At 42.9% G+C, this 17902-nt stretch overlaps 1 protein-coding gene across 6 annotated transcripts in view; it reads right to left on the reverse strand.

Moving 5' to 3' along the window:
* The window catches only part of jph1a (junctophilin 1a), a 73490-nt gene that overhangs the window by 21235 nt on the left and 34353 nt on the right, over positions 1-17902 (reverse strand). For all 6 annotated transcript variants that reach the window (XR_013788423.1, XR_013788424.1, XR_013788425.1 and 3 more), the window contains one exon: positions 4966-5084. Coding sequence is in view for 2 of the 6 variants with exons in the window: in XM_079489064.1 (XP_079345190.1) it covers positions 4966-5084 (119 nt within the window). In the remaining 4 variants the exon portion in view is untranslated. The remainder of the gene's footprint in view (positions 1-4965; positions 5085-17902) is intronic.

Here is a 17902-nt window from a genome sequence, read left to right on the forward strand (position 1 = left end):
TCCATAGTCCCGGGGATGTGCAATGCACTCTGGAGATATTTGATATTGGTAGGAGTAATGTGACTGCACCTTGTTGAGACTTTAATGACACAGGGGTTATGAGTTTGTGTCACATTAGCTGTGTGGAATTACTGGTCTACCTTAAGTCATTCAGGCCTGACGTCGAAATTTTAAAAAAAAAAGTTTTCTAAATCATGACAATTTTCGGAAAGATTTGAGGCACATTTTAACGATTTTTCAAAAATAGCAGACCTACAAGTTCATAGCGCGCCACTCGGTGGCGCGCTATGAGCTTGTAGATCTGCTATTTTTCAATAGCTAAATTATAACATAATGTATGTAACCGCCAAAAGGGGTTCCCGCTCAAAATGGGTTAAGTCAGTCCACCCTGAGGGCAAGTTATCTAATTTCATTAGCTTGTTAACTCCGTGACATTGTGTCTGCATGTGGAAATATATTCTCCACAAACAGAGCCCATAGATATCAGCAATACCTCGTAAACAACTAAATAGAGACGAGCTGAAACCCAAACCTCTCAGCTATTGTACAGCGTGAGTTACTGACAAACAAGTAAGTACTGTCCACTCGTTCTCTTGGTCTGTGACACTCGTTTGACATGAACGTACAAATTTGACTCAGTTTGTGCACGTTCACAGTGCATTAATGGCTTGCTATAGAGCGTCGCAGTCCCGCCCCTCTACCCTGGACCAGGAAATGATTCTCCGTTCATTTTCCTCATAGACATTTCAGAAAGTATTTATTTAAAGACGTTTACGCCGCGGACAAAGCCAACTCTTGTCGTGACAAATCATGACAACAAACACAATTTTTCGGGCCAAACAAAGAATTAGAAAGTAGAAAAAAACGGCAGGTTACAACACTTTTTTTGTTGTTTTTCTGTAATTATGTAATTATGTAATTATTTGTTTGGTCCAAAATATTGTGTGTGTTGTCATGATTTGTCACGACTCGAGTTGGCTTCGTACGACGCTTAAAAGGTCTTTGTTTAAATAAAGACTTTTTGAAATGTCTATGGGAAAAATGCATTGTGATTCATTTCCTGGGCTTGGCGTCGTCATGAAAGGGGCGGGACTTCCAGGGGGGTCCCAGCTAAATGTGGTTGCATAGTATCACAATCGTTTTAAGCACTTTATCCATTTATATCATATGTTAGATTTGACCATGGCTTGCTATAATAATGGCTTGCTATAACAATATATATATATAACGTCATTGATTGTGTAATAGAGCAAGAAGGTGTTACCGATTTGGATCCTACAATGAGTGAGAGAAGTCCATGTTCACGTTCACGTGTCAGCTAAGCAATTTGTGCTTAGTAATACCACAACGTTTATTCCAACGTGTCAATCTGAGTGCGAATGCTATGGAAAATGATATCCAAAGTGATCCCCCGCTCGTAAAACGATGTATGTGTGACACTGCTCGTAAATGAAAGTTCTTTATAACGTTGCAGCTGTGAAGCAGGTCTGCCTGTGCAGTGCTGCTGCTGCTGCTGTTGTTCCGGCGGCTACTGATCCAAATCCCATGGAGCCTGAAGGTAGTAGGGCACACCGTAACCATAACAACACAGCCCAGACCGGAAACGGTGACATCCCATAGGCCGAAGTCGGAATCTCCGTTGTTTACAGTACTAGTCCTTAACCGTTCTGAATATATGAACAGCAAATTATGTTCAGTGTGGGTAATCTATCTAATAATTTAGCGAAATAGACAGCGGGCGAAACAACTCAAGTTACGCGGAAAAGTGTGTCCCAGTATTAATCTGTGTCCATCCCAACATGCATTTCACTGGTGACCCGGAAGCCGTCCCAACATGCATTCTAAGGAAGTATTCTGACTGACTGAAAGACAGCGGACGGACAGACAGCGACCGAGCAAAATAGACAGCGGGCGAGCGATCGCTAAATTATTTGATAGATACATACGCGCTAATAAAGCATACATTTTGGGAAATGAAAAACAGGCATCGTGGTTGTGCAGTGCTTATGCTAACTGTCAATGACCATGTGCAAGTTCGGATAAATTGCTCAACCCACTGAAGAGAACCATACGGGACACTGTGACTGAGTGTGTGACTGACTGACTGAGTGACTGACTGACTGACTGACTGACTGACTGACGGACAGAGGTTTCCTTATATATATTAGGATGTCCAAGACCATTCAAAATGTTATATAATAGCAGAGCTCTTTTGTGAAACTATTTTTGGTGGGTTCCCAGCGTAACGCTTTAAACTGTTCCTCATTTTGCTGCGGAACCCCTGGTACTTGGAACGCCCCAAGACCCCTGGGGCTCCGTGGACGGCCAGACCCCACTTTCAGTAACAGCTGTAACACTGCCCTAATCTATGAATCCATATTTAAGCAAGTGTCTGTGTCTGAAAGCCTTTACAACAGACCTTAGAGAGGGAATACAAGGCCTCTGTCCAGAATACAGTACACACAGCTCCAAACTGGCCCAGTTTTTTCCAAAGCAACAAACACAGTCCTTCATTGTAGTCTTAGAAATCGTCCTAAATAGCGCCGGTCTTCGATTACACTCCTTGAGCACCAAACCCTGGGCTTTCCCTGCACACATTCAACAACAAACTCATTACATAGGCTATTCCGAGACACAGCCAATGCTATGCAAACGTCGTTATTCGTTAGAAACTACCAAGTCATTCAACGCATAAAGCGATGCTTCAACTAAATGTGTTTATGGAGAAGTTATTTGCTTGCGGAAGCCCGAGGCAGACGGGTTGGAAAAGGGGCTTTATGACAACAGTGAAAGGATTTTAGAACCCTCCACAAAAAAATCCTCAGTGTCAATTGAACTCTGAGAATGGAATCCAAAGGTAGCAATAAGCAAAGCAAAGCAAAGTTCTTTGTTTACCCAGGGAAGTGGATTTAGACAGCACTTCTTAGACTTATATAGCATTTGAAACAGACTTATAGCATGTCATGTAGACAGCACAATAAGTGCATTGTATGTAGTCATAGCACTTCATAGTATATATGTACAGCATAGTATAGCACATATGTGTAGTTTATATGTATAGTGTCATTATATAGATATGTTCTAGTTATAGTTTATATGTATAGTGTCATTATATAGATATGTTCTAGTCACGGTCTTAGCTTACGCATGTTTCGCGATAAATGCATTTTGTTACATATGTGATGTATTCCCATGCTTTTTGTTCTTGCCTATTGTAAGTCGCTCTGGATTAAGAGCGTCTGCTAAATGCCTAAATTGTAAATTGTAAGTGGACTAAGCTCGAGATGCTTGTTTACAGCCACACCCTGCTCATAGAACATTTCATGGTAGGGCACTTCAGCGGTGGTAATTTTAACGTGCCGGTCCGGGGATTCGAACTGGCGACCTTCCGGTATCAAGACCGCTCCGCAAACCGTTCGCCCACCGCTGCCCCAGAATAAGGAACCATTTGGGTACATCTACTCTAGGGGGACTGTCATCCACAAATATACAGTATGGAGTACTGCTATACTTTACTTAATTTCTTCAAGGATTATGTATGTATTTACTTGGACATGAGAGAGATAGAAAATCAAAGATCAAGTACCAATAACTGTCACTTAATTTCTCCAAGTATTATGTATTTATTTACTTAGACATGAGAGAGATAGGAAATCAAAGATCAAGTATCAAGAACTGCCACTTAATTTCTTAAAGGATTATGTAATTATTTACATAGTCTTTGAGAGTTCAAAGAGCAAAGAGGACTGGTGTGCAACACTGGTTTCCAGTGACATTGCATGAACATGGTCACTGAATGAACCAACAGCTACTGGTGCACCTCAACACTTTCCTTCTGAGTTTGGACGTGTTTTATAGGCATGAGACCCAGAGAATTGCTTGGAGTATCTTCTGGTCACGAGGGATTGGATTTCTACTACCAGATTGAGTCCAGCTGACCTTCGTGGCCCCTCAAGCCATTAAACCTGTAGCGGGCTTGATCTTTCAGTGACTTTATGGGGGAAGGGCGGTGGCCTTGTATGTATTTACCATGCAGGTATAGGCATTACAGAGCGCGCGAGAGAGAGAGAGAGAGAGAGAGAGAGAGAGAGAGAGAGAGAGAGAGAGAGAGAGAGAGAGAGAGAGAGAGAGAGAGAGAGTAATGTGGGAATGTAAACGATGGTGTTGTTAAATGAGAGCCGGTACAGTACATACTGTATGTTAGTAGAGGTTAGCTGTCAAGCCCTGGCCTAGAGTAGTTTATGCATGCAACCAGATAGCCTGGTAAACCACCCCAGTCTTGTGAATTCACATTATCGTGTGTCTTCTGCAGACCACTCTGGCGGCCCCCAACCGCTGGGTGGGCGTTTGCTCTCAGTATCTGAATGCTACGTATGTGCACACGTTGGTCCGGCCTCCAGGATCAGCCGTCAACAGGCCAATATTGACAAACCTCTGTTGTGTATGTGGTGGGCAGTATATTTACTGGAATACTGTTTAGTGTTTAACTTCCGTGGTTCTCAAGGACCCCAAAATTAATATGTATTTGGCCGTGGACCCCCATTTTTCAGAAAATGTTCAAAAATAGCAGATGTACAAGCTTGCGGGAGGAATGAAGTGACTCGCTGTGAGCTTATAAATCTAACATATGATATAAATGGATAAAGTGCTTAAAACGATTGTGATACTATGCAACCACATTTAGCTGGGACCCCCTGGAACTCCCCCAAGGACCCCTGGATACCCCCTGGATGGACCCTGATACCCCCCTGGACGGGACTCGAACACGCAACGTGCTGTCAGGCCAGAGCCACTTGGCCAGCGGGCACCCCCAGTACTCCAGTACTTTAACTCAAGTACAAATTTGACAGAGCAACCTTCACTTGCTGAGTAACGTTTGACCAGGAGTATGCTGTAGCTTACTGACTCTAGTATACTGTAGTTGTAGTACTTGTACTGTATGTGCTGTGCTGCTGAAGGTTATACCTGGCTGGTGGAAGTTGGGGGCCAGCTCCCTAGCGACTGCTCTGGCGATTTCAGAGTCCTGTATGGCAGCGATGGCGGACTGCTCTGCAGCCTCGCTCTTTGTCCTGGCATGGCTCGTTCTGCAGAGGGAAACAATAACAACACACATAACAACAAACACTACATAAAACAGTATTTCTCAACCTTTTTGTGGATCGTGGCCCACACCTCTAACTGGTTAGTGGTCAGATGGGTGGGCTGCTGCAAAATGCATGCATTCTCAGGGCACGTTCTGGCTTGGATCGATGGACGTCACGTAACCTAATATACCAGACTTAAAGTTCTAATTTAGCGGTACCACAATGAAAACTGACGTGGCTCGTTCTGCAGAGGAAAAAACTATAAACGTGAGCTACAGAACAGGCACAACACACTACACACATGAATAGACACTACTGTATATATGCAGTACATAGTGGGTGCACCAGACTGGCAAGTGCATCGACACCAAAGCAATGTAAGCCTATGCAATTTGACATAAATTACTTGCAACCTGTTATTAAACTAAGGGCCTAAATTGTCTGAGCTGCTCCAGTGCCTTCTTTTTCGCATGTAACCTGTCCTGCTTCTGAGATGCACCAGACTGGCCACCACAAAAATCACCACTTCTCTGTCTGAGTTTGTGAAAGATTTACAAGCTTAATAAAAAAGTTGTCCCGCGACACAGAAGACTACGCTGAAGGCACCATATACATCTGGCACGGTAAAAGAAAACCCTTCAAGATAAAACTTCGCCCCGGCTCAAAAACCTTCCGTGAGCCGCTTTCAACAGCAAGCGAGGGGGAATCCTCCGATGACGCACATGCCCATAATAGGGCATCCAAACCTCCTTTTCCGGCCGGCGCCCGCTCCAAGCAAAAGAGACGAGGAGGGGGTCGAGGGGGAGCAGAACCCCCAACACGCCAGTCCCCACGCAACAAAACGTGATCAACCTCACAGACCTTCCACTCACCGAGGCTGAAAACAACATCCTTGGAAAAGGGCTCTCCTTCGCCCCAACGAAGACCGACTCTTTCTCTCTCACGATTTTTCAAAAATAGCAGACCTACAAGTTCATAGCGCGGCACTTGGTGCCGCGCTATGAGCTTGTAGATCTGCTATTTTTCAACAGCTAAAGCATAACATAATGCTAACACCAAAAGGGGTTCCCGCCCAAAATGGGTTAAACTAAGGGCCTAAATTGTCTGAGCTGCTCCAGTGCCTTCTTTTTCGCATGTAACCTGTCCTGCTTCTGAGATGCATCAGACTGGCCTGCCATAGGCTAGATGTGCGGTTGGAACTCCCTTCTACATTGACATAAATTAGTGTATATCAATCGACAGCTATATCCATTATTTGTTTTGATAAAAAAAACGAAATAAACCAAGTTTATATATTTTCAATATGTACACATTTTAAGAACGAGAGATTTGTTTAAACAGATTTAACCACTGTGCTGGTGATGAGTCATGACACACAAGATTACTTCAGCATTTGAGCATCTTGTTGACATCTGTTCATTCCGATTTATTTTAATCTTTTTTATTTAACCTAATCGATGTTTGTCAACTATCTAATCTAGTTTAATCTATCTAGCTATGTGTGCTTGTAATGATACGGTATCAATCAATCTGCAGGAACAGATGTCAACGGGAGATAAGTGAAATGCGGAAGTAATCTACCGTGGGGTCAGCAGGTCAGAGCAGATGGCCACTGGACACATGGACACTGGAATTAAACAAATCTCTCGTTCTCTACGTATCAAAAAACTATCAACAGAATAACCTTTGTGCTTCGGTCTCAAATCCAAATCCAACTTTTTTCCTAAATACAGGCCTACAGTTGCATCCAAGCAAGAACTTCATCCAGTCTGGAGTGCTAGACTGACGGATGGACCACACCACACTATCTGGAGCAATGCCCATATTGCTTATTATAGTCACAACACACAGTAGTACTATACTTGTGGGGACATCAACATTTTAGGACGCAGGTTTTGTGAATGCCATTTGTATATATATTTTTTCATTTGTAGGCCAAACCCAAGTCCAAAAATTGCTGATCTACAAGCTCACAACGCGTCGAAGCGAAACGTGTTGTGAGCCTGTGGCCTGTTCACAACCTGACACAGAACTCCATATATGGGCATAAAAGGGACACAGACAGATGGGTGGAACGGGTACTCTGACACGGGTACAATGGGTGTTGCATAGCCGGGTGAGGCATGGATCTCCAACTTCCATGTTAAATACCGACTCGGTGCTCTACAGCCGGGAACCAGTCTAGTATTTAATAATGATACATCTCTCTTCAGAAACAGCCGATCTACAACGGACCACTGAAAATGTATGAACATTATGATGATTGTGCAAAAAAATAATGTGCGATCATCTCAAATAATTTGCAACCAGGCCGATTACGTAATAATTGTGCCAGGCCTAAGTGCAGAGTCAGGGATAAACAGACGTGTGCAGGAAGCTGCTGTGTGTGTCTATAGGAAGTCAGCTGCAGCTCTGCAGGTAGCTCTGGGATTAAGAGGTCCTCTCATCACCGTACCATAAGGTTGTGCTGGCAGTTACTTTCACTGCTATACATAGAACCACAATGAGCAGCATGCCTAACAACACATATCTCCTTCGTAGAGCCAGAACCGATGTGGCCACCCATTCCACAATTTTGAGTCCGATGCCGATCCCGTCTTTTATAGAGCGTCACAGTTCCTGGGCCGCTACCAGAGCCCAGGAAATGATTCCCCCGTTCATTTTCCTCATAGACATTTCAAAAAGTATTTATTTAAAGACCTTTTAAGCCTCGTACAAAGACAACTCGAGTTGTGAGAAATCGGGCCGAACAAATAATTAGAAAGAAGAAGAAAACGGCAGGTTACAACACTTCAACACTTCTTTTCTTGTTTTTCTTCTTTGTAATTATTTGTTTGGTCCAAAATATTGTGTTTATTGTCATGATTTGTCACAACTCGAGTTGGCTTTGTACGGCGGAAAAGGAATATATGAACACCAAATGATGTACAGTGTGGTTAATGCGATTTAATAGGTTTAATAGATTTAATGATGTACATTTTGAGGTGTAGGCTACTCAGTCTGGGCCTGGGGGAGGGAGTTGTTAACGGATGAGCTTGGGAAGTTGGGATGGGCACAAAATTAACATTATTAGGCAGGTGGTCCGCGGACCCCCAACCCCTCAATTAGTTTGAACAATCTGCAGTACATTCATACTTCTAAACTAAAACTAAATTAAACTAACTAAATAAATACTGTATACATGTAAAATAAATTGTGGAAAAGCACATCTACAATAAGCCGATCTGCTTTTTCTGCTATTAGCCGTTAGTCGTCATTAGTCGTCAACACAGTATATTATGGCTTAAGTGATTTAAATGCCAAAAGGCAAAGAGGCGTAATATGTTTTGGAATCATCATGAGCTTACAGCCATTATCGCTGAGAAGTATTATGGGAGCACACACAAGGTTAGATGGTAACGGGGCATGACTCCTTCTCTGTGTGCAAATACATGCACACAGGTCAGGTGCGTATTATACTACACACAAAACACAGAGAGAGCCACGAGTTACAGAACTCAGGAGGTTCTGTGTGTGCACTAATGACTAATGCATTAGACTAGCCCATTCTGACCTGAGATCAGATTCTAAAAATGTCTTCTACATCCTGACAGTTTTCTGAAAAAGCTATGTTTCTGTCAGTTGTTCTTCAATTTAAAAAAAATAGCAGACCTACAAGCTCGTAGCGCGCCACCGAGCTTGTAGATCTGCTATTTTTCAATAGCTAAAGCATAACATAATGCTAACACCAAAAGGGGTTCCCGCCCAAAATGGGTTAGACTAGAGAGACAGATGATTTGTGTCCTCTAGCTCCTGCCCATCAGTCCATTCTCAATTCAAATCCCTCATTATGCAGCAGTGCCATTAAAAGCACATAGTAAACACTGGTTCTGGGGCGGCGGTGGGTTAGCTTTATTACTCTGTTACTGTGCAGGCACGGGCAGGCCTCAAGCTAGCTCTGGTTCCATAGCTCTAATGCCTTCATTATAGAGCTATGAAACTGTTCTTTTCCTATACGCTCGCATAAATGCAGACCAGCCTCTCGTCTGTAGCGTAAATATAAAAAAACGTTTTACCTATTACTCACCAAAACAAAGGCGGTTTGTGTAATTAGAAAGCCTACTTTCCTTAGTGGACGCACTCTGAGCCCCCCACCACCCAATCACTTTTTGGGCAGAAATGGGGTTTTTTTCTCTGGAAGGATAATCTTTTTTTTCTCTTGGCAATATCGGTAGAGGGCGCAGTGGAGTAACTAAAAGTATTTATTTTCCGGTGTAAAAACAATCCCTTTCTGGCCAAAAAGTGCATTTTAAACATGTGGTGGGGGGCTCAGAGTGCGTCCACTAAGGAAAGTAGGCTTTCTAATTACACAATGTACTTAATAAGTACTTAAATAGCCAATGTACAAGCTCAGAACACGTCGCTTTGCGACGCATTGTGAGCTTGTAGATCGGCTATTTTCAAAAGATTTTTAATACACTAGAAAACTTGTGAAATTGGAAATTCTGCATACTGAGTACTTTGGTACTTTAAGTAAATTTAGATTACCAGACTTTTACTTGATTCTACATTTCAGTATTGATACTTTTACTCAAGTAACAAATGCAAGTAACGTCTTCCACCACTGCTCACAGCTCTTAATAACAACCCAGTCAGTCATCATCAGCTGGAGCACCGCTGAGACCAGACCTTTATCTGGCTGCTTAGCCACGTGTACCCCAGCATCCATATTCTGGGGGGAACATTAGCCAAAAATAGCCGATCTAAACACCCACAATGTGTCACAGAAGAGATTTGGTGTTGAGTACAGAGCCACCTCAAGTCTAGAGGGGGTTAAAGACTTTCAACCTGGCAACCCTATGTTGTATGTCATTGTAGGCAAAAACTTCCAAAATGGCAAAAAAGGCAAGCTGTTCACAACTTTCCACTGGTTTATTTGAATCAACGTTTCGATCCCTTAGGATCTTCTTCAGGAATGGTATGGTATGGTTCAAGCATCCACATAACTGAAGGTCTGCAATGTTCCTCTTTGCTGTCGATCCTTCTCCATCTCCCTATTGCCCCCCCCCCCCCCCCCCCCCCCCCCCCCATCTTCTCAATCCTTCCATCAGAGTGACCCCAAACAGACAGGCAGATGTCTCTATTTCAGACTACTGGTCTGTCCTTGGACTCTGAACATCCTGTGTGTGTGTGTGTGTGTGTGTGTGTGTGTGTGTGTGTGTGTGTGTGTGTGTGTGTGTGTGTGTGTGTGTGTGTGTGTGTGTGTGTGTGTGTGTGTGTGTGTGTGTGTGCGCGCCTGCCTGCGTGCGTGCGTGTGACATACCAGGACAGTGAGATATTAAAATGCATGAGCAGCCATATGCTGGGGGGGACGGGGGGGACGGGACAGTAGGAGAGACAGACGGGACGCTTCCTCTCCAGAAATAAGTCCTTGCAACACCCGGAGACAAAGGACACACTCAGGCAGCTTCTGCAGACATGCTTACAGCCTTACACATGCACGCATGCATGCACGCACACGCGCATGCACACGCACACGCACACGCACACGCACGCACACACACTGGAAGGGGTGCCAAGCTTAGATAATGCATTCTTGGGAAATCTTTTTGAGCTCTTCAGTTGCCATGTTACTCACATTGTAACTGTTCAGTTGCCATGTTACTCACATTGTAACTGTTCAGTTGCCATGTTACTGTTCAGTTGCCATGTAACTGTTCAGTTGCCATGTAACTGTTCAGTTGCCATGTTACTCACATTGTAACTGCAGAATTGTTCTCCTTACTACCTCTCCGTTTCACTACATGAGGGCTCAACGTGCTGGGAGTGGTCTTATTCACGGATGCGTTAAAAGGGCTGGAATCTTTGATTTTCTTGTTACAGCACCACACTTTGCATAATGTATAATACATACATAAGTGATACAGTCATATGTATCCCCAGTGCGCAGTGCGCACGCAGCACTTCTATTTCAGAAATGTGCACCAGGCGTAGGCAAGTGGAAGGAGGTGTGAAGTATGAGTGAACAGCACATCCGTGACATACATGTGTAGTGTATGTGAGGGGGGTCTTAACCCATTTTAGGCGGGAACCCCTTTTGGTGTTAGCATTATGTTATGCTTTAGCTGTTGAAAAATAGCAGATCTACAAGCTCATAGCGCGCCACCGAGTGGCGCGCTACGAGCTTGTAGATCTGCTATTTATTTATTTTTGATCAAAGTTTCTTTATTAATTTTTCAAGTTACAATAGCATACAAATTTTTCTTTAACTTTTTTTTTTTACCCCTCCCTCCCCCCCCCGAGTATCTTGTTAGGTACTGCTACTGCTACCATTAGGTCTGCTATTTTTGAAAAATCGATGAATGACAGAAACATAGCTTTTTCAGAAAACTGTCAGGATGTAGAAGACGTTTTTAGAATCTGATCTCAGGTCAAAATGTCTTAATGGCTCCATATTCTTGGTACCACACTCTGTGCAAGTCACGCACCAGCAGAGGAAGTGACCCAGACTGCTGACGGAGGCCCAGACAGGTCGTCTCGTGGTTGACAGGCAAAGACGGATGGAATGGGAGGAGAGGAGTGGTGCAGGAGAGAGAGCGAGTCGACGGAAGGAGACAAAATGTGGTGACAAGGAACGGAGAGCAGAGGGCATGAGTCCCAGAGCCAACAACCGTTAATTACAAAACACTCATAAACGCAGGCACTCTGTCTGACTGGCTCTGTACTTGGATCGCTTTTTCCTATCTACATTAAAATCTCTTCGCTAAGAATATCCGATCTACAAGCTTTGGATATTTTGGCTGATGTTCCGCCCCGAAATATGGATGCTGGGGTTCAAGTGGTTAACTTGCTGGCCCAGGCTAACCCTAAGCCTCCCTATAGCCCAAACAACAAACAACTAACTAACCCTGAATGTATAACACAATCTAACTAACCCTTACCACAAAATACAAGTAAACCTAACCATGCTCTCTCTCCCCATAACCATATATAACCTTGAATGACATTTTATGGATGCTGTTATGTAAAATGGTAAATGGTGCATTTATATAGCGCCTTTATCCAAGGCGCTTTACATAGATTGTGCATTACATTCACCCATTCACACACACACACATTCATACACCGATTGCGGCGGAAGCCATGCAAGGTACCAACCAGCACATCGGGAGCAATTTGGGGTCCAGTGTCTTGCTCAAGGACACTTTGACATGTAGACAGGAGGAGCCGGGATTCGAACCGCCGACCCATGGATCATTGGACGACCTGCTCTACCTCCTGAGCCACAGTCGCCCCTATGTCTTCCAGAATGGTTGACTGGCACAGCTCTCATTTTTACTTGTTAGTACAAACCTCATAACCTTGTCAGTGTCAAAGCCAATACTAGATTGGATTACAAAAGCGCTGCAGGTCTATGTATTAAAACAAGATATATTTACAAGCGTTCCACTCACGTACAGAGTGATGTGAGGCTGTAAACAGGCAATGTTGCTTCATCACATTTGTGTTGTACAGTGACCTGAACGACACTCTTACGAAAAAGCGTAGGTACATTGGGCTTAAGGGGAACTGCCCATGGATCCGAAGTCCCGTTAGTCCAAACATGCATTAAGGTTGGCGAACATGCACTGCTCCCGTGCTTGCGGTTATGTTTAGCACAAACAACACCAAGTTAGTCTATGTTACGAAATGTTCAATGCAAACTAAAATACATATGGACAGAACGTTTCAGGCGGCTCTTGGCAAACACCTTATGCCTGATTTATGTCAATATGCAATATTTATAAAAAAAATATATATATATATATATAATTTATATATATATAGAGATATATAGATATAGATATTGAACGTCTTGTGAGATCAATAAGTGGTTGGTTTAATCACTGAGACAAATGTATGTTGTGAAATGTGTCGAGTCAGTTGGCTCCCTAAGACGCCTTTTCTCTATTTGCACTGTCTATGCGTGTGTGTGTGTGTGTGTGTGTGTGTGTGTGTGTGTGTGTGTGTGTGTGTGTGTGTGTGTGTGTGTGTGTGTGTGTGTGTGTGTGTGTGTGTGTGTGTGTGTGTGTGTGAGAGAGAGAGAGAGAGAGAGAGAGCATCTCTAAAGACGACAGGTCATTTAGAACTGCTGAAGTATGCATCTCAACCTCTCTAATTTTACTGTGGGGTTAAGTTTCAGCCCCCCTGCTTACACGCAGCACGATGTGGCCTCCTTTCAGACGAGCCATACTGTGTGTGTGTGTGTGTGTGTGTGTGTGTGTGTGTGTGTGTGTGTGTGTGTGTGTGTGTGTGTGTGTGTGTGTGTGTGTGTGTGTGTGTGTGTGTGTGTGTGTGTTCCCTAGATTTGAACTTCAGTCCACCACTCCTCGGGCAATGGCCTATTTGAGGTGTCTTTCTCACACATACTGTAGTTCTATACCCTCTGAACCAATCAGAGTCGAGTGAGCATGTAACGATACACACAACTCACGATACGATACGTATCACGATATGAGGTTCACGATACGATTTTTCACGATATTTTCAACACAATTATTTTCCAGACGAATGACCAAAAAAATCTTTTTTTTATTATTTATCTTCCCCCCCAAGCTTTTTTCACAATTTTGTTTTAACTACATTGCAAAAGTAGCATTACTTTTCATGTAAAATTACTTAATTCCTGTGCAACAACTGTAAACAAGCTTTCTTGTTTAAACCTAGCTCGAGTTAACATGTGGCATCTTAGGATAGATGTAGACCTATTTGACAGTGCAGAAACATAATTGCCTTCCTTCCTTGATGTATTAATGAGCATCAATTAACGACCATCACCTGGGCACAGTCAGACCCCTCTGCAGGCCTCTACTACTGAAAGTGACTGCATGGAGTCTGTCTCATTTCTCTCCAAAAGCACGTGAATATGATGGAATATGATTACAGCTCACATTTCATATCACACACTAGCCCCCCCTAAAAAAAATCGGGGAAAAAAGGGAAAAAAAATCGATATATCGCGATATACGATATATTGTCACATGCCTAGAGTCGAGTATTCAACAAAGCCATGTAAATAAAAGAAAAAAATATATTTTTTAATGACAGATGTAGCCACTACGACCGAAGATGTCCCTAGAAAATCGCTAGCCTATAGCAACCCTCTCTGGGAGAGTAGCGAGACTCAGTCAGCACAGCTGATTTTTTGAGTGGTGCAACCACTCCCTTACGGAGCTATGTGTGTGGCTGGGTAGCGGGGTAGCTGGCTGGGTGGGTGCCTGGGTATGAGCACGAAAACAACATGGTTGTTTTTCACCACCTGTGCGCAACCTAACGCACACACAAACACACACATATTAACTGTATATATGATGCTTTCGGGTGTGCCAGTACAGTACAGTACAGTGACAGTACAGTACAGTAGAGGGTACAGTAGAGGGACCGCTGCACGGTAACTCTGTCAACTCTGTCAACTCTGCATGCCGGAACCGGCGTGCAGAATTGACACACACCCCTGGGGACCCCCACATGGTAACTGTCATTTCTCTACCTTTTTGGACGCGGGGCGGCTCGCCGGAACCGGGCCGGCACCCTGGGTGCGTTCCTGTGGGTCTGGAACTCCCCCCCCCCCCCCCCACACACACACACCCCCCCGGAAACCCCCACATTTTTATGTTTTGATTAGGCGTTCCATCATGCTCGTTTGAAGCACGGCTAGATGGCTATTTCAACCAATCAGATTGCTTCATCGAAACAACCTGTTGTATAAACACTCTTATCGTCTGCCTCGCCTGCCTCGTGCAGAACAGGACCAGTATGCAGACGTTGTACACTCCCTATATTACATGTGGTGACATTTCCAGGACATTCTCCATGTCCTTAGTGGCCCACACTGACATTCACAGATCTGCTAATAATAATAAAGCTGCAGCCGCAGAAGAAAGTCTGTCCTATATGTTGGCAAGAGCATATATCTAAATGACGGAGCGGTTGCGCAAAGACCCGCCCGGCAGCACTGTTTAATGCAATTTATTTGTGCGAGTTACAAATATTTTTTGTTGAATTACTCATGACTCAAGTTTAAAGTCAACATCCATAAAATAAGCAAGCAGCACGCGCAGACAATACACTTGTTCTTTCTTTCAATCATTTTATTTTTATTTTTATTTTTATTTTTATTTTTATTTTTATTTTTATTTTTATTTTTATTTTTATTTTTATTTTTATTTTTATTTTTATTTTTATTTTTATTTTTATTTTTATTTTTACAAATAACTAGAGATTTGTTTGCGAGCGTGCTGCTTGTTTATGTTATGGATATACATACTGTACAACTTTGTCTTGAATCATTCAACAAAAAATACTTAATAATAACACACACAAATAAATTGCATTAACCCATTCTGGACGGGAACCCCTTTTGGTGTTTTAACTAAGCATGATGTTATACTTTAGCTATTGAAAATAGCAGATCTACAAGCTCATAGCGCGCCACCGAGTGGCGCCCTACGACCTTGTAGGTCTGCTATTTTTGAAAAATCGTGAAAATGCGGCACAAATCTTTGAATATATATTCTTTCAGAAGACTTTTTTTTTTTTAATTCGATGTCAGGTCTAAATACAGTGCTGCCGTCTTTCCGCAACCGCTCCGTCATTTAGATACATGCGTTGGCCGAGTGGCACCCCGCGTCCAAAGTAGCAGCGGTCACAGAATGTCTGGACACACATTAGCACTGACTGAGCTTGCACATATCTCCTCATATCCGTGCGGGCCCGCTGTTGGGTGCTAATTCACCCACTACTCAAGCATGACTATAACACTATTAGTAGGTTAGCTAAAAACCCACTCCCAAATTATTCAGTAATTATTCTGGGCTGTTACAGTCTGGGGGAAGGGGGGTTCACATTACCATGTAGCAGGGTCTGTATGTAATAGTGCTGATGATGATGTGCTGTCGCAAATGTCCCAAGTCTTTATATGGGAGACTAGCGTGGCTGTTATTATGAGATAAGCTAAGTTTATACTGATGAGAGACAGAGAGAGAGAGAGAGAGAGAGAGAGGGAAGCTGAGGTGCAGCACAGCAAGTATACCGGTAGTAGGACATATTGGTCAATGCTCAAAATGACCGAGAAAATATCTGGGATTGTAAGAATGTGGCTTAGAATAACGGTATTAGAGACATCCTGCTGGCTTGACAAGGTGTGTGTGTGTGTGTGTGTGTGTGTGTGTGTGTGTGTGTGTGTGTGTGTGTGTGTGTTCTCCCCACTCATTCCCTCTCTCTCTCTCTCCCTCTCTCTCTCTCCCTCTCTCCCTCCGCTATATCCAGGAAATAAGCCTACACGGTAGAGCAGAGAGGTATCTCTCAAAGAATGCATTCTAACAGTCAAGGCACAGGATCCTGGTGGTTAGTATATATTATACAGAGCATAGAATACATATACTGCAGGCGGAATAATATATCACATTCATTCCAATGTGACAGATATATTTTAAGGGTGAAAAGGTGACAATATGTCCCAATATATTGAGATTTTTCTGTGCAATACATTTTCTGTGCATTGGTTTTCCAGATAACAGCACAATGAGACAAATGACTCTCCGAACAAAAACACAAACGAGACAATGTACATACTGTACATTGTCTCGTTTGTGTTTTGAACAAATCCATAGGTTAAGAGTTGGTGGATGAGCGGTAAAGACAATGGAGGGCACGGTGCTGCATGGTGCAAAGACACCAGACTGGAAGCTGCTCGCTGGGAGGCAGTGCAAAGGCACCGAGAAATAGAACAATGGATGTGTCTGATAATGAATAGGCTCCATACAGACTGCATGAGACAACCGCAGCGACACAATGGTCATTATATTCACAAACCCTGGAGCTAAAGAACTATTAACTGTACAGTATGAGCCACCTATAGCTTTGATCATCACAGCCTTGTAAGTGAACATATCGTTGCTGTCGGGCACGATCCTCTTACCTCCATATTTTAACTTTTTGTGGGGGGTTTTCTTCTCGTAAATGAATCCCATACTTGTATTTCAGACTTTTATATTTTATACATGAATGTTGAGTACTGGTGTTGTTGTTTTGTCCTGTATCTGTTCTGTAATTGTTGTCAGGTATCTGTTGTTTGTCCTGTCTCAAACTTCAATAAAAATACTTGAATAATAATAATAATGAATCCCATACTTGACCATACTACAGTGTCACACGAAAGCATCAAAAGTAGCAGATCTGCGAGCTCAAAATGCGGTTGCGAAACAACACGATTTGAGCTTGGAGATCTGCTACTTTTGAATCCTGAAAAGTAACACTTCTGTACATACTGTATGACCCGGCAGAGATGATAGACGGATTGGTTTATATAGCAGAGGACGTTGCATATTATAGCCGAAGGTATCAAAGATTAGGCTTTTAATTACACTGGAATAACAATTTATGTACCAGTTGCATCAATCCGACATTGCATCGGATTGATGCAACATCATGGGATAGGCACAATAAGCCACTGGCTTCACCCTAAACCCTTTTGGTCTACAACATTTTTTTTTAAATGACGAAATGAATACATGTAATGTTTATTCTATGACCAAAATAAAACTGAACTGAACTTTTACTGTATGTGTGCAGTGTATGTAAACACACAATGTATTGATGTAATACTAATAGGATATATAGGTCCAGTACTAATTGGCCGAAACCCGAAACCAGATGTTTATGTCCGATGCCAAGTCTTAGAGTCTCGATTGGTGGGACTCTAGGACCTAGTCCACCAATCACCGATTATTTGACCGATATTTTGTCAAAAGGTGCAAAAAGAAAATCTATTTGACTTTCTATTTAACTAGACTTTGTTT

This window comes from Electrona antarctica (assembly GCF_951216825.1).
Source record: "Electrona antarctica genome assembly, chromosome: 20".
NCBI classification, from domain to species: Eukaryota; Metazoa; Chordata; class Actinopteri; order Myctophiformes; family Myctophidae; genus Electrona; species Electrona antarctica.